Consider the following 26,095-nt stretch of genomic DNA (forward strand, 5'->3'; position numbering starts at 1 on the left):
CACTGTGCTTCTACACCTGCATTGCTTGCTGTTTCGGGTTTTAGGCTGGGTTTCTGTACAGCACTTTGAGATATTAGCTGATGTACGAAGGGCTATATAAATACATTTGATTTGATTAGATTCCTAACAGGGTTTATTCATAATGTACAAATCCCTATTCAGCCTCTCATTTGCGTAGAGTAAATTAATATATGTAAGAAGTAACAGAACTGGTTATTTAACCATTATTATTTAACAATTATTTTTTTGTTTTCCAGAATATTGTTTTTGTTCAACTGTATTACACACTCCAGCCAGCAGGTGGCGATGAGAGTTTTTCAGGTGATGCATCTTGCAGTGGACGGGATGTTTTTTCGACAACAGCAATTCATCCACCTCGGTAGCGTGCTAGCCAACATAAAACTATAACATTGAAGCCTTTTGGCCATTTTTGTGTATATTAACCTCAGTGTTTTAAACACACTGTCTGTGTATTTACAAATTACTCTATTTAATTTACTATTTACGTTGTTAGCTATCTAGCTATGTAACATTAGGCTAATGCTAACTAGCTTTCTAACATCCTCGACCATGAGTTCACTAAGCTACTCCCTCCCTGCTAAAGAAGAGGAGAAAGAAGCCCCCGTGAAAGAGGAGGAGGAAGAGGAGGCTGTCACAGTTAAACAAGAAGTAGAGGGTGAGGCTGTTACAGTGAAAGAGGAAGAATTTACATTGAAAGAGGAAGAAGTTACGGTGAAAGAAGAGGAAGAATCTTTAAGAGTGAAAGAGGGAATGAAGAAGGAGGGGGAGATTACTGTCACATTGGAGGAGACTGGAGATCTGATTAACACCAGTAAGTGCTGTTTTAAAAACAGTGGAACAAACTCTGTAGTTGTTTTAACTATTGAACTAATGTGCAGTGTTAAAGACTGCCGTCAAGTGATTCGTGTTTCTACACCTGCATTGATTACTGTTTGGGGTTTTATACTGGGTTTCTGTAAAGCACTTTGAGATATCAGCTGATGTAAGAAGAGCTTTATAAATACATTTGATTTGGTCAAATGAGCCGTAATTCGCAAAAGGCGGTCAAGCCACCCATATGCATCTGTTTCTGCCTGAATTTTCTTTTAAGTGGATAGACGACACTTTACGGTAGCGCGTGTTTTCTGTGAGGAAACTGAGTCGGGGGTTCTCTAATGCGCAGATAGAAACGACAGCTTCAAATGATTCCAAGCAAACAGTTTCACGTACGCTTATTCAATCTTCCATAATCAAAAAGATACCAAATCGTTTAGTTCATTTTCGCACCTTTTTAGTGCGTAAAGTTGTTTTTAGTCAGTTAAGAACAAAATGCTATTTTCAATGGCGGTCTAGAAACAGTGGGTTAACTGCCTTAACAAAAATGACCTTGATATCTTGCAACCTTTCGGGGTAATGATGAGTCTGCTTCATCAAAAATGACCTGATATCAGGGGTAGAGTGAGTCTGAAAGTACTGAGTAAAGGGTCTGAATACATATAAATCAGTTCCAGATTTGCAAAAATGTATACAAACCTGTTTTCGCTTTGTTATTGTGGGGTATTGTGTGTAGAATAAAAATCGGAGTAAAATAAATGTAATCCTTTTTAGAACAAGGCTGTAATGTAACAAAATGTCAAGGGGTCTGTATAAAAAGAGTGCAAAATATCCAATCAGAAATGATTATTTTCTCTGTTGAACATTGGATGATCTGGGCCAATAGCTGAAGTCTATTTTTATAGTGGACACTCGGGTGTCTTATTGCTCACACGTTCTATTTTCTCTCCATTTGATCCAGTGTCGAGGCTCAGCGGAGTGGATGTGTTGTTTCTTACCTTCACCACAGGGCGGTGATACGACTTGGTCTATTAAGACACTCAGTTTAATGCCGGTTAGATTTCTCGTGGATCCGCGCTATTTCATGATCAAACAATGACTACATCTAACAGGGTTCTAGGCTTTATCAGAAGTTACACCTTGTTTCTGAATAACCTAAAACATGGGAACCCTTAAGTAATAATGAGAGAGAGAAGGAACAATAGCAAGATATAAAAAAATCACATGAATAATTTGAACAAGCCTTTATAACAAAGCATTATCAAGACAGAAATTATGCATACAAGCCCCTTTGAATCCCCAATTGGAACCAAACGACAAAAAAACCTACTAATTTAAATATCATAACAGCATTAAGACAAAATTCAGAGTTATGACGAGTATTTTTCAAACTGTTCTAATGAAGTGTTTAAAATCTAATGTTGCAGCTTTTAAAATGTAAATAATTTTGGAAAGTCTGATTCTATGCTATTTGTCAATCACATATATCCTATCTGCCTCCTATATATTCCATGACAAATCTCACAAGAAGTGAGATTGAGAAAACAATACCAAGATGGAAAAGTTCAATGAGGAGTGAAAGGCAAAGGCCTCATTTTCCTATTAGATAATCAGATAGGGCTACTACACAGCTCATTACTACCACAGATAATCAGATTCCCAGACCTTGGCCCTATCAGATAGGGCTACTACACAGCTCATTACTACCACAGATATCTACTACACAGCTCATTACTACCACAGATAACCACATCTACTACACAGCTCATTACTACCTCAGATAGGGCTACTACACAGCTCATAACTACCACAGATAGGGCTACTACACAGCTCATTACTACCACAGATAACCAGTTAGACTCTACACAGTTCATTACTACCACAGATCGGGCTTTACCAGCTCATTACTACCACAGATAGGGCTACTCACAGCTCATTACCACCACAGATAACCACATAGGGCTACTACACAGCTCATTACTACCACAGATATCCTTTAGGGCTACTACACAGCTTCATTTCTACCACAGATAGCAAAGCTACTACACAGCTCATTACTACCACAGATAACCCTTAGGGCTACTACACAGCTCATTACTACCACAGATAACCTATAGGGCTACTACACAGCTCATTACTACCACAGATAACCACATATGGCTACTACACAGCTCATTACTACCACAGATAACCAGTTAGGGCTACTACACAGCTCATTACTACCACAGATCAATCAGATAGGGCTACTACACAGCTCATTACTACCACAGATAACCAGTTAGGGCTCTACCAGCTCATTACTACTCACAGATAACCACATCTGGGCTACTACACAGCTCATTACTACCACAGATAACCACATAGGGCTACTACACAGCTCATTACTCCACAGATAGGGCTACTACACAGCTCATTACTACCACAGATAACCAGTTACCGCTACTACACAGCTCATTACTACCACAGATAACCATATAGGGCTACTACACAGCTCATTACTACCACAGATAACCACATATGGCTACTACACAGCTCATTACTACCACAGATAACCAGTTAGGGCTACCACACAGCTCTACACAGCTCTCCACAGATAATCAGATAGGGCTACTACACAGCTCATTACTCCACAGATAACCAGTTAGGGCTACTACACAGCTCATTACTACCACAGATAACCATTCATAGGGCTACTACACAGCTCATTACTACCACAGATAACCAGATAGGGCTACTACACAGCTCATTACTACCACAGATAGGGCTACTACACAGCTCATTACTACCACAGATAATCAGATCCTACTCACAGCTCATTACTACCACAGATAACCACACTAGACAGATAACTACTACAGGTCATTACTACCACAGATAGGGCTACTACACAGCTCATTACTACCACAGATAACCACATAGGGCTACTACACAGCTCATTCTACCACAGATAGGGCTACTACACAGCTCATAACTACTCTGTCATAACCTCACAGCTCTATTACTACCACAGATAACCAGTTAGGGCTACTACACAGTTCATTACTACCACAGATAGGGGCTACTACACAGCTCATAACTACCATCAGATAGGGCTACTACACAGCTCATTACTACCACAGATAACCAGTTAGGGCTACTACACAGTTCATTACCTCACCAGATAGGGCTACTACACAGCTCATAACTACCACAGATAGGGCTACTACACAGCTCATTACTACCACAGAACCAGTTAGGGCTACTTCACAGTTCATTACTACCACAGATAGGGCTACCCAGCTCATTAACCACAGATAGGGCTACTACACAGCTCATTACCACCACAGATAACCACATAGGGCTACTACACAGCTCATTACTACCACAGATAACCACATAGGGCTACTACACAGCTCATTACTCCACAGATAGGGCTACTACACAGCTCATTACTACCACAGATAACCAGTTAGGGCTACTACACAGCTCATTACTACCACAGATAACCATCTAGGGCCTACACAGCTCATTACTACCACAGATAACCACATAGGGCTACTACACAGCTCATTACTACCACAGATAACCACAGGCTACTACACAGCTCATTACTACCACAGATAACCAGTTAGGGCTACTACTCAGCTCTCTACCACAGATAGGGCTACCACACAGCTCATTACTACCACAGATAATCATCAGATAGGGCTACTACCCACAGCTCATTACTACCACAGATAACCAGTTAGGGCTACTACACAGCTCATTACTACCAGATAACCACATAGGGCTACTACACAGCTCATTACTACCACAGATAACCACATAGGGCTACTACACAGCTCATTACTCTGGACAGATCATTACTACCACAGATAGGGCTACTACACAGCTCATTACTAAAACAGATACTCAGATAGGGCTACTACACAGCTCATTACTAACAAGACTGTACTGTAACACAGATAGGGCTACTGCTCATTACTACCACAGATAATCAGATGGGCTACTACACAGCTCATTACTACCACAGATAATCAGATAGACCTTGGCCCTATCAGATAGGGCTACTACACAGCTCATTACTACCACAGATAACCACATAGGGCTACTACACAGCTCATTACTACCACAGTAACCACATAGGGCTACTACACAGCTCAATACTACCACAGATAACCACATAGGGCTTCTACACAGCTCATTACTACCACAGATAGGGCTACTACACAGCTCATAACTACCACAGATAACCACATAGGGCTACTACACAGCTCATTACTACCACAGATAATCAGTTAGGGCTACTACACAGCTCATTACTACCACAGATAGGGCTACTACAAGCTCATTACCACCACAGATAACCACATAGGGCTACTACACAGCTCATTACTACCACAGATAACCACATAGGGCTACTACACAGCTCATTACTACCACAGATAACCACATAGGGCTACTAAACAGCTCACTACCACAGATTTGAACAAGCTACTACACAGCCATTATCACTACTACACAGCTCATTAACCAAACCACAAAGGGCTACTACACAGCTCATTACTACCAGCAGATAACCAAGTTAGGGCTACTTTTCAAGCTCATTACTACCACAGATAGGGCTACTACACAGCTCATTACTACCACAGATAATCAGATAGGTACTACACAGCTCATTACTACCACAGATAACCAGTTAGGGCTACTACACAGCTCATTACTACAGATAACCACATAGGGCTACTACACAGCTCATTACTACCACAGATCATTACTACCACAGATAGGGCTACTACACAGCTCATTACTACCACAGATAATCAGATAGGGCTACTACACAGCTCATTACTACCACATATAATCAGATAGGGCTACTACACAGCTCATTACTACCACAGATAATCAGATAGACCTTGGCCCTATCAGATAGGGCTACTACACAGCTCATTACTACCACAGATAACCACATAGGGCTACTACACAGCTCATTACTACCACAGATAACCACATAGACCTTGGCCCTATAGATAGGGCTACTACACAGCTCATTACTACCACAGATAGGGCTACTACACAGCTCATAACTACCACAGATAACCACACTACTACACAGCTCATTACTACCACAGATAACCACATAGGGCTACTACACAGCTCATTACTACCACAGATAACCACATAGGGCTACTACACAGCTCATTACTACCACAGATAGGGATACTGCACAGCTCATAACTACCACAGATAACCACATAGGGCTACTACACAGCTCATTACTACCACAGATAACCACATATGGCTACACACAGCTCATAACTACCACAGATAATCAGATAGGGCTACTACACAGCTCATTACTACCACAGATAATCAGATAGGGCTACTACACAGCTCATTACTACCACAGATAACCACATAGGGCTACTACACAGCTCATTACTACCACAGATAGGGCTACTACACAGCTCATTACTACCACAGATAGGGCTACTACACAGCTCATTACTACACAGATAACCAGTTAGGGCTACTACACAGTTCATTACTACCAGATAACAGATCATTACTACCACAGATAGGGCTACTACACAGCTCATTACTACCACAGATAACCAGTTAGGGCTACTACACAGCTCATTACTACCACAGATAACCACATAGGGCTACTACACAGCTCATTACTACCACAGATAACCACATAGGGCTACTACACAGCTCATTACTACCACAGATAACCACATAGGGCTACTACACAGCTCATTACTACCACAGATAACCAGATAACACAGCTCATTACTACCACAGATAACCACAGGGCTACTACACAGCTCATTACTACCACAGATAACCAGATAGGGCTACTACACAGCTCATTACTACCACAGATCAACTACCACAGATAGGGCTACCACAGCTCATTACTACCACAGATAACCAGATAGGGCTACTACACAGCTCATTACTACCATAACCACAGCTCATTACTACCACAGATAACCACATACTACAGCTCATTACTACCACAGATAGGGCTACTACACAGCTCATTACTACCACAGATAACCACATAGGCTATACACAGCTTACTACCACAGATAACCAGATAGGCTACTACACAGCTCATTACTACCACAGATAACCAGGGGCTACTACACAGCTCATTACTACCACAGATAACAGATAGGGCTACTACACAGCCATTACTACCACAGATAACCAGTTAGGGCTACTACACAGCTCATTACTACCACAGATAACCACATAGGGCTACTACACAGCTCATTACTACCACAGATAATCAGATAGGGCTACTACACAGCTCATTACTACCACAGATAACCAGATAGGGCTACTACACAGCTCATTACTACCACAGATAACCACATAGGGCTACTACACAGCTCATTACTACCACAGATAACCACATAGGGCTACTACACAGCTCATTACTACCAGATAACCACATAGGGCTACTACACAGCTCATTACTACCACAGATAACCAGATAGGGCTACTACACAGCTCATTACTACCACAGATCATTACCACAGATAGGGCTACTACACAGCTCATTACTACCACAGATAATCAGATAGGGCTACTACACAGCTCATTACTACCACAGATAATCAGATAGACCTTGGCCCTATCAGATAGGGCTACTACACAGCTCATTACTACCACAGATAACCACATAGGGCTACTACACAGCTCATTACTACCACAGATAACCACATAGACCTACTACTACTACACAGCTCATTACTACCACAGATAACCACATAGGGCTACTACACAGCTCATTACTACCACAGATAACCAGTTAGGGCTACTACACAGCTCATTACTACCACAGATAACCACATAGGGCTACTACACAGCTCATTACTACCACAGATAGGGCTACTACACAGCTCATTACTACCACAGATAACCACATAGGGCTACTACACAGCTCATTACTACCACAGATAACCACATAGGGCTACTACACAGCTCATTACTACCACAGATAGGGCTACTACACAGCTCATTACAGATAACCAGTTAGGGCTACTACACAGCTCATTACTACCACAGATAACCAGTTAGGGCTACTACACAGCTCATTACTACCACAGATAACCACATAGGGCTACTACACAGCTCATTACTACCACAGATAACCACATAGGGCTACTACACAGCTCATTACTACCACAGATAACCAGTTAGGGCTACTACACAGCTCATTACTACCACAGATAACAGATAGGGCTACTACACAGCTCATTACTACCACAGATAATCAGATAGGGCTACTACACAGCTCATTACTACCACAGATAACCAGTTAGGGCTACTACACAGCTCATTACTACCACAGATAACCACATAGATAGGCTACTACACAGCTCATTACTACCACAGATAACCACATAGGGCTACTACACAGCTCATTACTACCACAGATAACTACCACAGATAGGGCTACTACACAGCTCATTACTACCATCATTACTACCACAGATAGGGCTACTACACAGCTCATTACTACCACAGATAACCAGATAGGGCTACTACACAGCTCATTACTACCACAGATAACCAGATAGACCTACTACACAGCTCATTACTACCACAGATAGGGCTACTACACAGCTCATTACTACCACAGATAACCACATAGGGCTACTACACAGCTCATTACTACCACAGATAACCACATAGGGCTACTACACAGCTCAGATAGGGCTACTACACAGCTCATTAACTACACAGATAACCAGATAGGGCTACTACACAGCTCATTACTACCACAGATAACCACATAGGGCTACTACACAGCTCATTACTACCACAGATAACCACATAGGGCTACTACACAGCTCATTACTACCACAGATAACCACATAGGGCTACTACACAGCTCATTACTACCACAGATAACTACACAGCTCATACTACCACAGATAACCACATAGGGCTACTACACAGCTCATTACTACCACAGATCAGATAGGGCTACTACACAGCTCATTACTACCACAGATAATCAGATAGGGCTACTACACAGCTCATTACTACCACAGATAACCACATAGGGCTACTACACAGCTCATTACTAACCACAGATAACCACATAGGGCTACTACACAGCTCATTACTACCACAGATAACCACATAGGGCTACTACACAGCTCATTACTACCACAGATAACCACATAGGGCTACTACACAGCTCATTACTACCACAGATAACCACATAGGGCTACTACACAGCTCATTACTACCACAGATAGGGCTACTACACAGCTCATTACTACCACAGATAACCACATAGGGCTACTACACAGCTCATTACTACCACAGATAACCAGCTACTACACAGCTCATTACTACAGATAATCAGATAGGGCTACTACACAGCTCATTACTACCACAGATAACCACATAGGGCTACTACACAGCTCATTACTACCACAGATAACCACATAGGGCTACTACACAGCTCATTACTACCACAGATAACAGATAACTACCACAGATAACCAGGCTACTACACAGCTCATTACTACCACAGATAACCAGATAGGGCTACTACACAGCTCATTACTACCACAGATAACACATAGGGCTACTACACAGCTCATTACTACCACAGATAACCACATAGGCTACTACACAGCTCATTACTACCACAGATAACCAGTAGGGCTACTACACAGCTCATTACTACCACAGATAGGGGCTACTACACAGCTCATTACTACCACAGATAACCAGTTAGGGCTACTACACAGCTCATTACTACCACAGATAACCACAGGGCTACTACACAGCTCATTACTACCACAGATAACCACATAGGGCTACTACACAGCTCATTACTACCACAGATAACCAGATAGGGCTACTACACAGCTCATTACTACCACAGATAACCAGATAGGGCTACTACACAGCTCATTACTACCACAGATATTACTACCACAGATAGGGCTACTACACAGCTCATTACTACCACAGATAACCACATAGGGCTACTACACAGCTCATTACTACCACAGATAATCAGATAGGGCTACTACACAGCTCATTACTACCACAGATAACCAGATAGGGCTACTACACAGCTCATTACTACCACAGATAACCACATAGGGCTACTACACAGCTCATTACTACCACAGATATAGGGCTACTACACAGCTCATTACTACCACAGATAACCACATAGGGCTACTACACAGCTCATTACTACCACAGATAACCACATAGGGCTACTACACAGCTCATTACTACCACAGATAACCACATAGGGCTACTACACAGCTCATTACTACCACAGATAACCACATAGGGCTACTACACAGCTCATTACTACCACAGATAACCACATAGGGCTACTACACAGCTTTACTACCACAGATAGGGCTACTACACAGCTCATAACTACCACAGATAACCACATAGGGCTACTACACAGCTCATTACTACCACAGATAACCAGTTAGGGCTACTACACAGCTCATTACTACCACAGATAACCAGGGCTACTACACAGCTCATTACTACCACAGATAACCACATAGGGCTACTACACAGCTCATTACTACCACAGATAACCACATAGATAACAGCTCATTACTACCACAGATAACCACATAGGGCTACTACACAGCTCATTACTACCACAGATAGGGCTACTACACAGCTCATTACTACCACAGATAACCAGATAGGGCTACTACACAGCTCATTACTACCACAGATAACCATATAGGCTACTACACAGCTCATTACTACCACAGATAACCACATAGGGCTACTACACAGCTCATTACTACCACAGATAACCATTAGGGCTACTACACAGCTCATTACTACCACAGATAGGGCTACTACACAGCTCATTACTACCACAGATAATCAGATAGGGCTACTACACAGCTCATTACTACCACAGATAACCAGACACAGCTCATTACTACCACAGATAACCACATAGGGCTACTACACAGCTCATTACTACCACAGATAACCACATAGGGCTACTACACAGCTCATTACTACCACAGATAACCAGTTAGGGCTACTACACAGCTCATTACTACCACAGATAGGGCTACTACACAGCTCATTACTACCACAGATAATCAGATAGGGCTACTACACAGCTCATTACTACCACAGATAACCAGTTAGGGCTACTACACAGCTCATTACTACCACAGATAACCACATAGGGCTACTACACAGCTCATTACTACCACAGATAACCACATAGGGCTACTACACAGCTCATTACTACTACACATCATTACTACCACAGATAGGGCTACTACACAGCTCATTACTACCACAGATAACCACATAGGGCTACTACACAGCTCATTACTACCACAGATAACTACACAGATAGGGCTACTACACAGCTCATTACTACCACAGATAATCAGATAGGGCTACTACACAGCTCATTACTACCACAGATAATCACACAGCTCTTGGCTACCACAGATAACCAGATAGGGCTACTACACAGCTCATTACTACCACAGATAACCACATAGGGCTACTACACAGCTCATTACTACCACAGATAACCACATAGACCTTGGCTACAGATAGGGCTACTACACAGCTCATTACTACCACAGATAACCACATAGGGCTACTACACAGCTCATTACTACCACAGATAACCACATAGGGCTACTACACAGCTCATTACTACCACAGATAACCACATAGGGCTACTACACAGCTCATACTACCACAGATAGGGCTACTACACAGCTCATTACTACCACAGATAACCAGATAGGGCTACTACACAGCTCATTACTACCACAGATAACCACATAGGGCTACTACACAGCTCATTACTACCACAGATAATCAGTTAGGGCTACTACACAGCTCATTACTACCACAGATAACCACATAGGCTACTACACAGCTCATTACTACCACAGATAACCAGATAGGGCTACTACACAGCTCATTACTACCACAGATAACCACATAGGGCTACTACACAGCTCATTACTACCACAGATAACCATTACACAGCTCATTACTACCACAGATAACCACATAGGGCTACTACACAGCTCATTACTACCACAGATAACCATATAGGGCTACTACACAGCTCATTACTACCACAGATAACCAGTTAGGGCTACTACACAGCTCATTACTACCACAGATAACCACATAGGCTACTACACAGCTCATTACTACCACAGATAATCAGATAGGGCTACTACACAGCTCATTACTACCACAGATAACCAGTTAGGGCTACTACACAGCTCATTACTACCACAGATAACCACATAGGGCTACTACACAGCTCATTACTACCACAGATAACCACAGATAGGGCTACTACACAGCTCATTACTACCACAGATAACAGATAGGGCTACTACACAGCTCATTACTACCACAGATAATCAGATAGGCTACTACACAGCTCATTACTACCACAGATAATCAGATAGACCTTGGCCCTATCAGATAGGGCTACTACACAGCTCATTACTACCACAGATAACCACATAGGTCTACTACACAGCTCATTACTACCACAGATAACCACATAGACCTTGGCCCTATCAGATAGGGCTACTACACAGCTCATTACTACCACAGATAGGGCTACTACACAGCTCATTACTACCACAGATAACCACATAGGGCTACTACACAGCTCATTACTACCACAGATAACCACATAGGGCTACTACACAGCTCATTACTACCACAGATAACCACATAGGGCTACTACACAGCTCATTACTACCACAGATAGGGCTACTACACAGCTCATAACTACCACAGATAACCACATAGGGCTACTACACAGCTCATTACTACCACAGATAACCACATATGGCTACTACACAGCTCATAACTACCACATATAATCAGATAGGGCTACTACACAGCTTATTACTACCACAGATAATCAGATAGGGCTACTACACAGCTCATTACTACCACAGATAATCAGATAACCTTGGCTACCACAGATAGGGCTACTACACAGCTCATTACTACCACAGATAACCACATAGGGCTACTACACAGCTCATTACTACCACAGATAACCACATAGACCTTGGCCCTATCAGATAGGGCTACTACACAGCTCATTACTACCACAGATAGGGCTACTACACAGCTCATAACTACCACAGATAACCACATAGGGCTACTACACAGCTCATTACTACCACAGATAACCACATAGGGCTACTACACAGCTCATTACTACCACAGATAACCAGATAGGGCTACTACACAGCTCATTACTACCACAGATAGGGCTACTACACAGATAACCACAGATAACCACATAGGGCTACTACACAGCTCATTACTACCACAGATAACCACATATGGCTACTACACAGCTCATAACTACCACAGATAATCAGATAGTGCTACTACACAGCTTATTACTACCACAGATAATCAGATAGGGCTACTACACAGCTCATTACTACCACAGATAACCACATAGGGCTACTACACAGCTCATTACTACCACAGATAGGGCTACTACACAGCTCATAACTACCACAGATAGGGCTACTACACAGCTCATTACTACCACAGATAACCAGTTAGGGCTACTACACAGTTCATTACTACCACAGATAGGGCTACTACACAGCTCATTACTACCACAGATAGGGCTACTACACAGCTCATTACCACCACAGATAACCACAGATAATCAGGGCTACTACACAGCTCATTACTACCACAGATAGGGCTACTACACAGCTCATTACTACCACAGATAGGGCTACTACACAGCTCATTACCACCACAGATAACCACATAGGGCTACTACACAGCTCATTACTACCACAGATAACCACATAGGGCTACTACACAGCTCATTACTACCACAGATAACCAGTTAGGGCTACTACACAGCTCATTACTACCACAGATAACCATATAGGGCTACTACACAGCTCATTACTACCACAGATAACCACATAGGGCTACTACACAGCTCATTACTACCACAGATAACCACATAGGGCTACTACACAGCTCATTACTACCACAGATAGGGCTACCACACAGCTCATTACTACCACAGATAACCATATAGGGCTACTACACAGCTCATTACTACCACAGATAACCACATAGGGCTACTACACAGCTCATTACTACCACAGATAACCACATATGGCTACTACACAGCTCATTACTACCACAGATAGGGCTACCACACAGCTCATTACTACCACAGATAATCAGATAGGGCTACTACACAGCTCATTACTACCACAGATAACCAGTTAGGGCTACTACACAGCTCATTACTACCACAGATAACCACATAGGGCTACTACACAGCTCATTACTACCACAGATAACCACATATGGCTACTACACAGCTCATTACTACCACAGATAACCAGTTAGGGCTACTACACAGCTCATTACTACCACAGATAGGGCTACCACACAGCTCATTACTACCACAGATAATCAGATAGGGCTACTACACAGCTCATTACTACCACAGATAACCAGTTAGGGCTACTACACAGCTCATTACTACCACAGATAACCACATAGGGCTACTACACAGCTCATTACTACCACAGATAACCACATAGGGCTACTACACAGCTCATTACTACCACATATCATTACTACCACAGATAGGGCTACTACACAGCTCATTACTACCACAGATAATCAGATAGGGCTACTACACAGCTCATTACTACCACAGATCATTACTACCACAGATAGGGCTACTACACAGCTCATTACTACCACAGATAATCAGATAGGGCTACTACACAGCTCATTACTACCACAGATAATCAGATAGACCTTGGCCCTATCAGATAGGGCTACTACACAGCTCATTACTACCACAGATAACCACATAGGGCTACTACACAGCTCATTACTACCACAGATAACCACATAGACCTTGGCCCTATCAGATAGGGCTACTACACAGCTCATAACTACCACAGATAACCACATAGGGCTACTACACAGCTCATTACTACCACAGCTAACCACATAGGGCTACTACACAGCTCAATACTACCACAGATAACCACATAGGGCTACTACACAGCTCATTACTACCACAGATAGGGCTACTACACAGCTCATAACTACCACAGATAACCACATAGGGCTACTACACAGCTCATTACTACCACAGATAATCAGTTAGGGCTACTACACAGCTCATTACTACCACAGATAGGGCTACTACACAGCTCATTACCACCACAGATAACCACATAGGGCTACTACACAGCTCATTACTACCACAGATAACCACATAGGGCTACTACACAGCTCATTACTACCACAGATAACCACATAGGGCTACTACACAGCTCATTACTACCACAGATAGGGCTACTACACAGCTCATTACTACCACAGATAACCATATAGGGCTACTACACAGCTCATTACTACCACAGATAACCAGTTAGGGCTACTACACAGCTCATTACTACCACAGATAGGGCTACTACACAGCTCATTACTACCACAGATAATCAGATAGGGCTACTACACAGCTCATTACTACCACAGATAACCAGTTAGGGCTACTACACAGCTCATTACTACCACAGATAACCACATAGGGCTACTACACAGCTCATTACTACCACAGATCATTACTACCACAGATAGGGCTACTACACAGCTCATTACTACCACAGATAATCAGATAGGGCTACTACACAGCTCATTACTACCACAGATAATCAGATAGGGCTACTACACAGCTCATTACTACCACAGATAATCAGATAGACCTTGGCCCTATCAGATAGGGCTACTACACAGCTCATTACTACCACAGATAACCACATAGGTCTACTACACAGCTCATTACTACCACAGATAACCACATAGACCTTGGCCCTATCAGATAGGGCTACTACACAGCTCATTACTATCACAGATAGGGCTACTACACAGCTCATAACTACCACAGATAACCACATAGGGCTACTACACAGCTCATTACTACCACAGCTAACCACATAGGGCTACTACACAGCTCATTACTACCACAGATAACCACATAGGGCTACTACACAGCTCATTACTACCACAGATAGGGCTACTACACAGCTCATAACTACCACAGATAACCACATAGGGCTACTACACAGCTCATTACTACCACAGATAACCACATATGGCTACTACACAGCTCATAACTACCACAGATAATCAGATAGGGCTACTACACAGCTTATTACTACCACAGATAATCAGATAGGGCTACTACACAGCTCATTACTACCACAGATAACCACATAGGGCTACTACACAGCTCATTACTACCACAGATAGGGCTACTACACAGCTCATAACTACCACAGATAGGGCTACTACACAGCTCATTACTACCACAGATAACCAGTTAGGGCTACTACACAGTTCATTACTACCACAGACAGGGCTACTACACAGCTCATTACTACCACAGATAGGGCTACTACACAGCTCATTACCACCACAGATAACCACATAGGGCTACTACACAGCTCATTACTACCACAGATAGGGCTACTACACAGCTCATTACTACCACAGATAGGGCTACTACACAGCTCATTACCACCACAGATAACCACATAGGGCTACTACACAGCTCATTACTACCACAGATAACCACATAGGGCTACTACACAGCTCATTACTACCACAGATAGGGCTACTACACAGCTCATTACTACCACAGATAACCAGTTAGGGCTACTACACAGCTCATTACTACCACAGATAACCATATAGGGCTACTACACAGCTCATTACTACCACAGATAACCACATAGGGCTACTACACAGCTCATTACTACCACAGATAACCACATATGGCTACTACACAGCTCATTACTACCACAGATAACCAGTTAGGGCTACTACACAGCTCATTACTACCACAGATAGGGCTACCACACAGCTCATTACTACCACAGATAATCAGATAGGGCTACTACACAGCTCATTACTACCACAGATAACCAGTTAGGGCTACTACACAGCTCATTACTACCACAGATAACCACATAGGGCTACTACACAGCTCATTACTACCACAGATAACCACATAGGGCTACTACACAGCTCATTACTACCACAGATAGGGCTACTACACAGCTCATTACTACCACAGATAATCAGATAGGGCTACTACACAGCTCATTACTACCACAGATCATTACTACCACAGATAGGGCTACTACACAGCTCATTACTACCACAGATAATCAGATAGGGCTACTACACAGCTCATTACTACCACAGATAACCACATAGGGCTACTACACAGCTCATTACTACCACAGATAACCACATAGACCTTGGCCCTATCAGATAGGGCTACTACACAGCTCATAACTACCACAGATAACCACATAGGGCTACTACACAGCTCATTACTACCACAGCTAACCACATAGGGCTACTACACAGCTCAATACTACCACAGATAACCACATAGGGCTACTACACAGCTCATTACTACCACAGATAGGGCTACTACACAGCTCATAACTACCACAGATAACCACATAGGGCTACTACACAGCTCATTACTACCACAGATAATCAGTTAGGGCTACTACACAGCTCATTACTACCACAGATAGGGCTACTACACAGCTCATTACCACCACAGATAACCACATAGGGCTACTACACAGCTCATTACTACCACAGATAACCACATAGGGCTACTACACAGCTCATTACTACCACAGATAACCACATAGGGCTACTACACAGCTCATTACTACCAGATAACCACATAGGGCTACTACACAGCTCATTACTACCACAGATAACCATATAGGGCTACTACACAGCTCATTACTACCACAGATAACCACATAGGGCTACTACACAGCTCATTACTACCACAGATAACCAGTTAGGGCTACTACACAGCTCATTACTACCACAGATAGGGCTACTACACAGCTCATTACTACCACAGATAATCAGATAGGGCTACTACACAGCTCATTACTACCACAGATAACCAGTTAGGGCTACTACACAGCTCATTACTACCACAGATCATTACTACCACAGATAGGGCTACTACACAGCTCATTACTACCACAGATAATCAGATAGGGCTACTACACAGCTCATTACTACCACAGATAATCAGATAGGGCTACTACACAGCTCATTACTACCACAGATAATCAGATAGGGCTACTACACAGCTCATTACTACCACAGATAATCAGATAGACCTTGGCCCTATCAGATAGGGCTACTACACAGCTCATTACTACCACAGATAACCACATAGGGCTACTACACAGCTCATTACTACCACAGATAATCAGATAGGGCTACTACACAGCTCATTACTACCACAGATAATCAGATAGACCTTGGCCCTATCAGATAGGGCTACTACACAGCTCATTACTACCACAGATAACCACATAGGGCTACTAAACAGCTCATTACTACCACAGATAGGGCTACTACACAGCTCATAACTACCACAGATAACCACATAGGGCTACTACACAGCTCATTACTACCACAGATAACCACATATGGCTACTACACAGCTCATAACTACCACAGATAATCAGATAGGGCTACTACACAGCTTATTACTACCACAGATAATCAGATAGGGCTACTACACAGCTCATTACTACCACAGATAACCACATAGGGCTACTACACAGCTCATTACTACCACAGATAGGGCTACTACACAGCTCATAACTACCACAGATAGGGCTACTACACAGCTCATTACTACCACAGATAACCAGTTAGGGCTACTACACAGTTCATTACTACCACAGACAGGGCTACTACACAGCTCATTACTACCACAGATAGGGCTACTACACAGCTCATTACTACCACAGATAATCAGGCTACTACACAGCTCATTACTACCACAGATAACCACAGATAGGGCTACTACACAGCACAGCTCATTACTACCACAGATAACCACATAGGGCTACTACACAGCTCATTACTACCACAGATAACCACATAGGGCTACTACACAGCTCATTACTACCACAGATAGGGCTACTACACAGCTCATTACTACCACAGATAATCAGATAGGGCTACTACACAGCTCATTACTACCACAGATAACCAGTTAGGGCTACTACACAGCTCATTACTACCACAGATAATCAGATAGGGCTACTACACAGCTCATTACTACCACAGATAACCACATAGGGCTACTACACAGCTCATTACTACCACAGATAACCACATAGACCTTGGCCCTATCAGATAGGGCTACTACACAGCTCATTACTACCACAGATAACCACATAGGGCTACTACACAGCTCATTACTACCACAGCTAACCACATAGGGCTACTACTCAGATAACCACATAGGGCTACTACACAGCTCATTACTACCACAGATAGGGCTACTACACAGCTCATAACTACCACAGATAATCAGATAGGGCTACTACACAGCTCATTACTACCACAGATAATCCAGTTAGGGCTACTACACAGCTCATTACTACCACAGATAACCACATAGGGCTACTACACAGCTCATTACTACCACAGATAACCACATCTACAGCTCATTACTACTAACCACAGATAGGGCTACTACACAGCTCATTACTACCACAGATAATCAGATAGGGCTACTACACAGCTCATTACTACCACAGATAGCTACTACACAGCTCATTACTACCACAGATAACCATATAGGGCTACTACACAGCTCATTACTACCACAGATAACCACATAGGGCTACTACACAGCTCATTACTACCACAGATAACCAGTTAGGGCTACTACACAGCTCATTACTACCACAGATAGGGCTACTACACAGCTCATTACTACCACAGATAATCAGATAGGGCTACTACACAGCTCATTACTACCACAGATAACCTACTACACAGCCTCATTACCCTATCACAGATAGGGCTACTACACAGCTCATTACTACCACAGATAATCAGATAGGGCTACTACACAGCTCATTACTACCACAGATAATCAGATAGGGCTACTACACAGCTCATTACTACCACAGATAATCAGATAGGGCTACTACACAGCTCATTACTACCACAGATAATCAGATAGGGCCCTATCAGATACTACACAGCTCATTACTACCACAGATAACCACATAGGGCTACTACACAGCTCATTACTACCACAGATAATCAGTAGGGCTACTACACAGCTCATTACTACAGATAATCAGATAGACATTGGCCCTACAGATAGGGCTACTACACAGCTCATTACTACCACAGATAACCACATAGGGCTACTACACAGCTCATTACTACCACAGATAGGGCTACTACACAGCTCATAACTACCACAGATAACCACATAGGGCTACTACACAGCTCATTACTACCACAGATAACCACATATGGCTACTACACAGCTCATAACTACCACAGATAACCAGATAGGGCTACTACACAGCTTATTACTACCACAGATAATCAGATAGGGCTACTACACAGCTCATTACTACCACAGATAACCACATAGGGCTACTACACAGCTCATTACTACCACAGATAACCACAGCTCATAACTACCACAGATAGGGCTACTACACAGCTCATTACTACCACAGATAACCAGTTAGGGCTACTACACAGTTCATTACTACCACAGACAGGGCTACTACACAGCTCATTACTACCACAGATAGGGCTACTACACAGCTCATTACCACCACAGATAACCACATAGGGCTACTACACAGCTCATTACTACCACAGATAACCACATAGGGCTACTACACAGCTCATTACTACCACAGATAACCATAGGGCTACTACACAGCTCATTACTACCACAGATAGGGCTACTACACAGCTCATTACTACCACAGATAACCAGTTAGGCTACTACACAGCTCATTACTACCACAGATAACCATATAGGGCTACTACACAGCTCATTACTACCACAGATAACCAGATAGGGCTACTACACAGCTCATTACTACCACAGATAATCATTGCTACTACAGATAACCACATAGGGCTACTACACAGCTCATTACTACCACAGATAACCACATATGGCTACTACACAGCTCATTACTACCACAGATAACCAGTTAGGGCTACTACACAGCTCATTACTACCACAGATAGGGCTACTACAGCTCATTACTACCACAGATAATCAGATAGGGCTACTACACAGCTCATTACTACCACAGATAACCAGTTAGGGCTACTACACAGCTCATTACTACCACAGATAACCACATAGGGCTACTACACAGCTCATTACTACCACAGATAACCACATAGGGCTACTACACAGCTCATTACTACCACAGATAATCAGATAGGGCTACTACACAGCTCATTACTACCACAGATTAACCACAGATAGGGCTACTACACAGCTCATTACTACCACAGATAATCAGATAGGGCTACTACACAGCTCATTACTACCACAGATAATCAGATAGACCTTGGCCCTATCAGATAGGGCTACTACACAGCTCATTACTACCACAGATAACCAGTTAGGGCTACTACACAGCTCATTACTACCACAGATAACCACATAGACCTTGGCCCTACTATCAGATAGGGCTACTACACAGCTCATTACTACCACAGATAACCACATAGGGCTACTACACAGCTCATTACTACCACAGATAACCACATAGGGCTACTACACAGCTCATTACTACCACAGATAACCACATAGGGCTACTACACAGCTCATTACTACCACAGATAGGGCTACTGCACAGCTCATAACTACCACAGATAACCAGTTAGGGCTACTACACAGCTCATTACTACCACAGATAATCAGTTAGGGCTACTACACAGCTCATTACTACCACAGATAGGGCTACTACACAGCTCATTACTACACAGATAACCAGTTAGGGCTACTACACAGCTCATTACTACCAGATAACACAGCTCATTACTACCACAGATAGGGCTACTACACAGCTCATTACCACCACAGATAACCACATAGGGCTACTACACAGCTCATTACTACCACAGATAACCACATAGGGCTACTACACAGCTCATTACTACCACAGATAACCACATAGGGCTACTACACAGCTCATTACTACCACAGATAGGGCTACTACACAGCTCATTACTACCACAGATAACCAGTTAGGGCTACTACACAGCTCATTACTACCACAGATAACCATATAGGGCTACTACCACAGATAACCACATAGGGCTACTACACAGCTCATTACTACCACAGATAACCAGTTAGGGCTACTACACAGCTCATTACTACCACAGATAGGGCTACTACACAGCTCATTACTACCACAGATAATCAGATAGGGCTACTACACAGCTCATTACTACCACAGATAGGGCTACTACACAGCTCATTACTACCACAGATAATCAGATAGGGCTACTACACAGCTCATTACTACCACAGATAATCAGATAGACCTTGGCCCTATCAGATAGGGCTACTACACAGCTCATTACTACCACAGATAACCACATAGGGCTACTACACAGCTCATTACTACCACAGATAACCACATAGACCTTGGCCCTATCAGATAGGGCTACTACACAGCTCATTACTACCACAGATAACCAGTTAGGGCTACTACACAGCTCATTACTACCACAGATAACATAGGCTACTATCAGATGGGGCTACACAGCTCATAACTACCACAGATAACCACATAGGGCTACTACACAGCTCATTACTACCACAGATAACCACATAGGGCTACTACACAGCTCATAACTACCACAGATAACCAGATAGGGCTACTACACAGCTTATTACTACCACAGATAATCAGATAGGGCTACTACACAGCTTATTACTACCACAGATAATCAGATAGGGCTACTACACAGCTCATTATTACCACAGATAATCAAATAGGGCTACTACACAGCTCATTACTACCACAGATAACCACATATGGCTACTACACAGCTCATAACTACCACAGATAATCAGATAGGGCTACTACACAGCTTATTACTACCACAGATAATCAGATAGGGCTACTACACAGCTCATTATTACCACAGATAATCAAATAGGGCTACTACACAGCTCATTACTACCACAGATAATCAGATAGGGCTACTACACAGCTCATTACTACCACAGATAATCAGATAGGGCTACTACACAGCTCATTACTACCACAGATAATCAGATAGGGCTACTACACAGCTCATTACTACCACAGATAACCAGAATACAGGCTACTACACAGCTCATTACTACCACAGATCCACTAGAGTTGGAATGGGCTAAAGGATTTGGCTCCACTAAATATAGTTTGTCAATGCCATGATTCCTCTCGTCCTTCCTGTAGCAATGCAAGTCATTTTCAGTCAACCTTCAGCTTTTGGAAAAGTAAAAAATGACTCCTACTTATTCAAATTACACCAAGATTCTTTTAAATTAGATTTTTTTTTGTAATCTGGCCTCAGGTTATTCAATCAGATGTATTTATAAAGCCCTTTTTACATCAGCCGATGTCACAAAATGCTATACAGAAACCCAGCCTAAAACCCCAAACAGCAAGCAATGCAGATGTAGAAGCACGGTGGCTAGAAAAACTCCCTAGAAAGGCCGGAACCTAGGAAGAAACCTAGAGGAACCAGTCTCTGAGGGGTGGCCAGTCCTCTTCTGGCTGTGCCAGGTGGAGATTATAACACTACATGGTCAAGATGTTCAAACGATCAAAGATGACCAGCATGGTCAAATAATAATATTGAGTGATCTGATTTGAATTCAACCTCCTCGCAAGATAGTTGTGGAGGTTTCATTCAGGTCTCTATTTAAATTAACACTCTGTCTTTGGCAGGAGAAAGACCAGACTCCCAGGAACCAGAGCCAGGGACGTCCAAACCAGCAAGACGACGCAACTGCTCCCACTGTGGAAAGGGTTTTAACCAGTTAGGGGACCTGAAAACACATGAGAGAATACATACAGGAGAGAAGCCATACCACTGCTCCAAGTGTGAAAAAGGTTTTAACCAGTTAGGAAACTTGAAGCGGCATGAGAGAATACATACAGGAGAAAAGCCGTACCACTGCTCCCACTGTGGAAAGGGTTTTAACCAGTTGTGGGACCTGAAAGGCCACAAGACTTTGCACACAGCGGAGAAGCCTTATCACTGCTCCCTTTGCGGAAAGAGTTTTACCGTGTTAGGGAGCTTGAAAATACATGAGATAAATCACACAAGGGAGAAGCCTTACCACTGCTCCCAGTGTGAAAACAGTTTTACCGAGTTAGGGAGCCTGAAAATACACGAGAGAATACACACAGGAGAAAAGCCTTACTACTGCTCCCAGTGTGGAAAGAGATTTACCCAGTTAGGAAGTCTGAAAGAGCATAAGATACTGCATACAAGGGAGAAGCCTTACCCCTGCTCCCTTTGTGTAAAGAGATTTTCCTCATCAGGGTGCCTGAAAAGACATGAGAGGACACACACAGGCGATAAACCTTTCCAATGCTCCCAGTGTGTAAAGAGTTTTTCCTTGTTAGCAAGCCTGAAAAGACATGAGAGGACACACACAGGAAATAAGACTCATCACTGCCCCCAGTGTGGAAAGAGTTTTAACCTTAAAGAATACCTGAAAGTGCATGCGAGAATACACACAGGGGAGAAGCTAGAGAAGCATTTCCACTGCTCCCAGTGTGGAAAGAGTTTTTTCTTGTTAGCGAGCCTGAAAAGACATGAGAGGACACACACAGGAAATAAGCCTCATCACTGCTCCCAGTGTGGAAAGAGTTTTAAGCTGAAAGGACAACTGAACCAGCATGAGAGAATACACACAGGGGAGAAGCCATACCACTGCTCCCAATGTGAAAAGAGTTTTGCCTGGTTAGGGGACCTGAGAAGACATGAGAGGACGCACACGGGAGAGAAGCCTCATCACTGCTCCCAGTGTGGAAAGAGTTTTACCCAGTTAAGACACATGAAAAGACATGAGATAATACACACAGAAGATACGAACGTAGGCTGAACAGTGGGACAGAGGACAAATGTAGGCTGCTGAACAGTAGGACATAGGACAGATATAGACTGAACAGTGGGTCATAGAACAGATGAAGGCCCAATTAATGGTGGGTCAGTAGTCCCCAGAGACTCTGAATGTGTCTTGACTTTCCAGTGTTTTCCCTCCTGCATGTATTATAAAGGATCGTGTTTGTGGATGTGTTTTCTGGGTGAGGGTTTGGTTTGTGCCCGAGCACAGTTGATTCAAATAACCAACTCATCATCAAGCTTTTTCTTATTTGAATGGGCTGTGTAGTGTTAGAGGACCTGAAAAGAATACAGAGGTTTTGTTCTGGCTGTTGTTTTTGACTGAGAATTGTTCTGACTTCTCTCTTTTTCTTTAAGTTGTTGAAATGTTCCCGGAATCACTGACCTTCACATCTTAAAGTAATGATGGACTATCTTCTGTATATCACATCTTAAAGTAATGATGGACTCATCATTTAGCTCTTCTGTATATCACATCTTAAAGTAATGATGGACTATCTTCTGTATATCACATCTTAAAGTAATGATGGACTCATCATTTAGCTCTTCTGTATATCACATCTTAAAGTAATGATGGACTATCTTCTGTATATCACATCTTAAAGTAATGATGGACTATCATTTAGCTGTCTTCAGTATACCACCCTACCTTGTCACAACACAACTGATTGGCTCAAACGCATTAAGAAGGAAAGAAATTCCACAAATTAACTTTTAACAAGGCACACCTGTTAATTGAAATACATTCTGGGTGACATCCTCATGAAGCTGGTTGAGAGAATGCCAAGAGTGTGCGAAGCTGTCATCAAGACAAAGGGTGGTTACTTTGAAGAATCTCAAATATAAAATATATTTGGATTTGTTTAACACTTTTTGGCTACTAAATGATTCCATATGTGTTATTTCATAGTTTTGATGTCTTCACTATTATTCTACAATGTATAAAGTAGTAAAAATTAATAAAAATCCTTGAATGAGTAGGTGTGTCCAAACTTTGACTGGTATATATGTATGTATGAGTATTTATAAGTGTATGTACAGTTGAAGTCAGAAGTTTACATACACTTAGGTTGGAGTCATTAAAACTAGTTTTTCATCCACTCCACAAATTCCTTGTTAACAAACTATAGTTTTGGCAAGTCGGTTAGGAGGTCTACTGTGTGCATGACACAGGTAT

General features: G+C 42.6%; 1 protein-coding gene and 2 long non-coding RNA genes across 7 annotated transcripts in view; 2 read left to right on the forward strand and 1 right to left on the reverse strand.

The window, feature by feature from the left end:
* The window catches only part of LOC135560375 (uncharacterized), a 295,196-nt gene that overhangs the window by 110,880 nt on the left and 158,221 nt on the right, over nucleotides 1-26,095 (reverse strand). The window lies entirely within an intron of this gene.
* LOC135560374 (uncharacterized) overlaps nucleotides 1-26,095 on the forward strand; it is a 300,103-nt gene that overhangs the window by 66,955 nt on the left and 207,053 nt on the right. The gene's annotated exons all lie outside the window — the stretch shown is intronic.
* LOC135560350 (zinc finger protein 135-like) lies at nucleotides 709-25,787 on the forward strand. The gene is made up of 2 exons (XM_065002236.1): nucleotides 709-832; nucleotides 23,733-25,787. Exons 1-2 carry the CDS (start codon nucleotides 772-774, stop codon nucleotides 24,896-24,898), a joined length of 1,227 nt encoding a protein of 408 aa, XP_064858308.1. The 5' UTR covers nucleotides 709-771; the 3' UTR covers nucleotides 24,899-25,787.

This window comes from Oncorhynchus nerka, linkage group LG15 (genome assembly GCF_034236695.1).
Source record: "Oncorhynchus nerka isolate Pitt River linkage group LG15, Oner_Uvic_2.0, whole genome shotgun sequence".
NCBI classification, from domain to species: Eukaryota; Metazoa; Chordata; class Actinopteri; order Salmoniformes; family Salmonidae; genus Oncorhynchus; species Oncorhynchus nerka.

Excerpts from the sequence above, each read along its gene's own strand:
- LOC135560350 (XM_065002236.1), top strand. The coding sequence starts at position 772 with ATGAAGAAGGAGGGGGAGATTACTGTCACATTGGAGGAGACTGGAGAT. Across the intron at positions 833-23,732 it reads TGGAGATCTGATTAACACCA|GAGAAAGACCAGACTCCCAG; the intron begins GTAAGTGCTGTT and ends TGTCTTTGGCAG.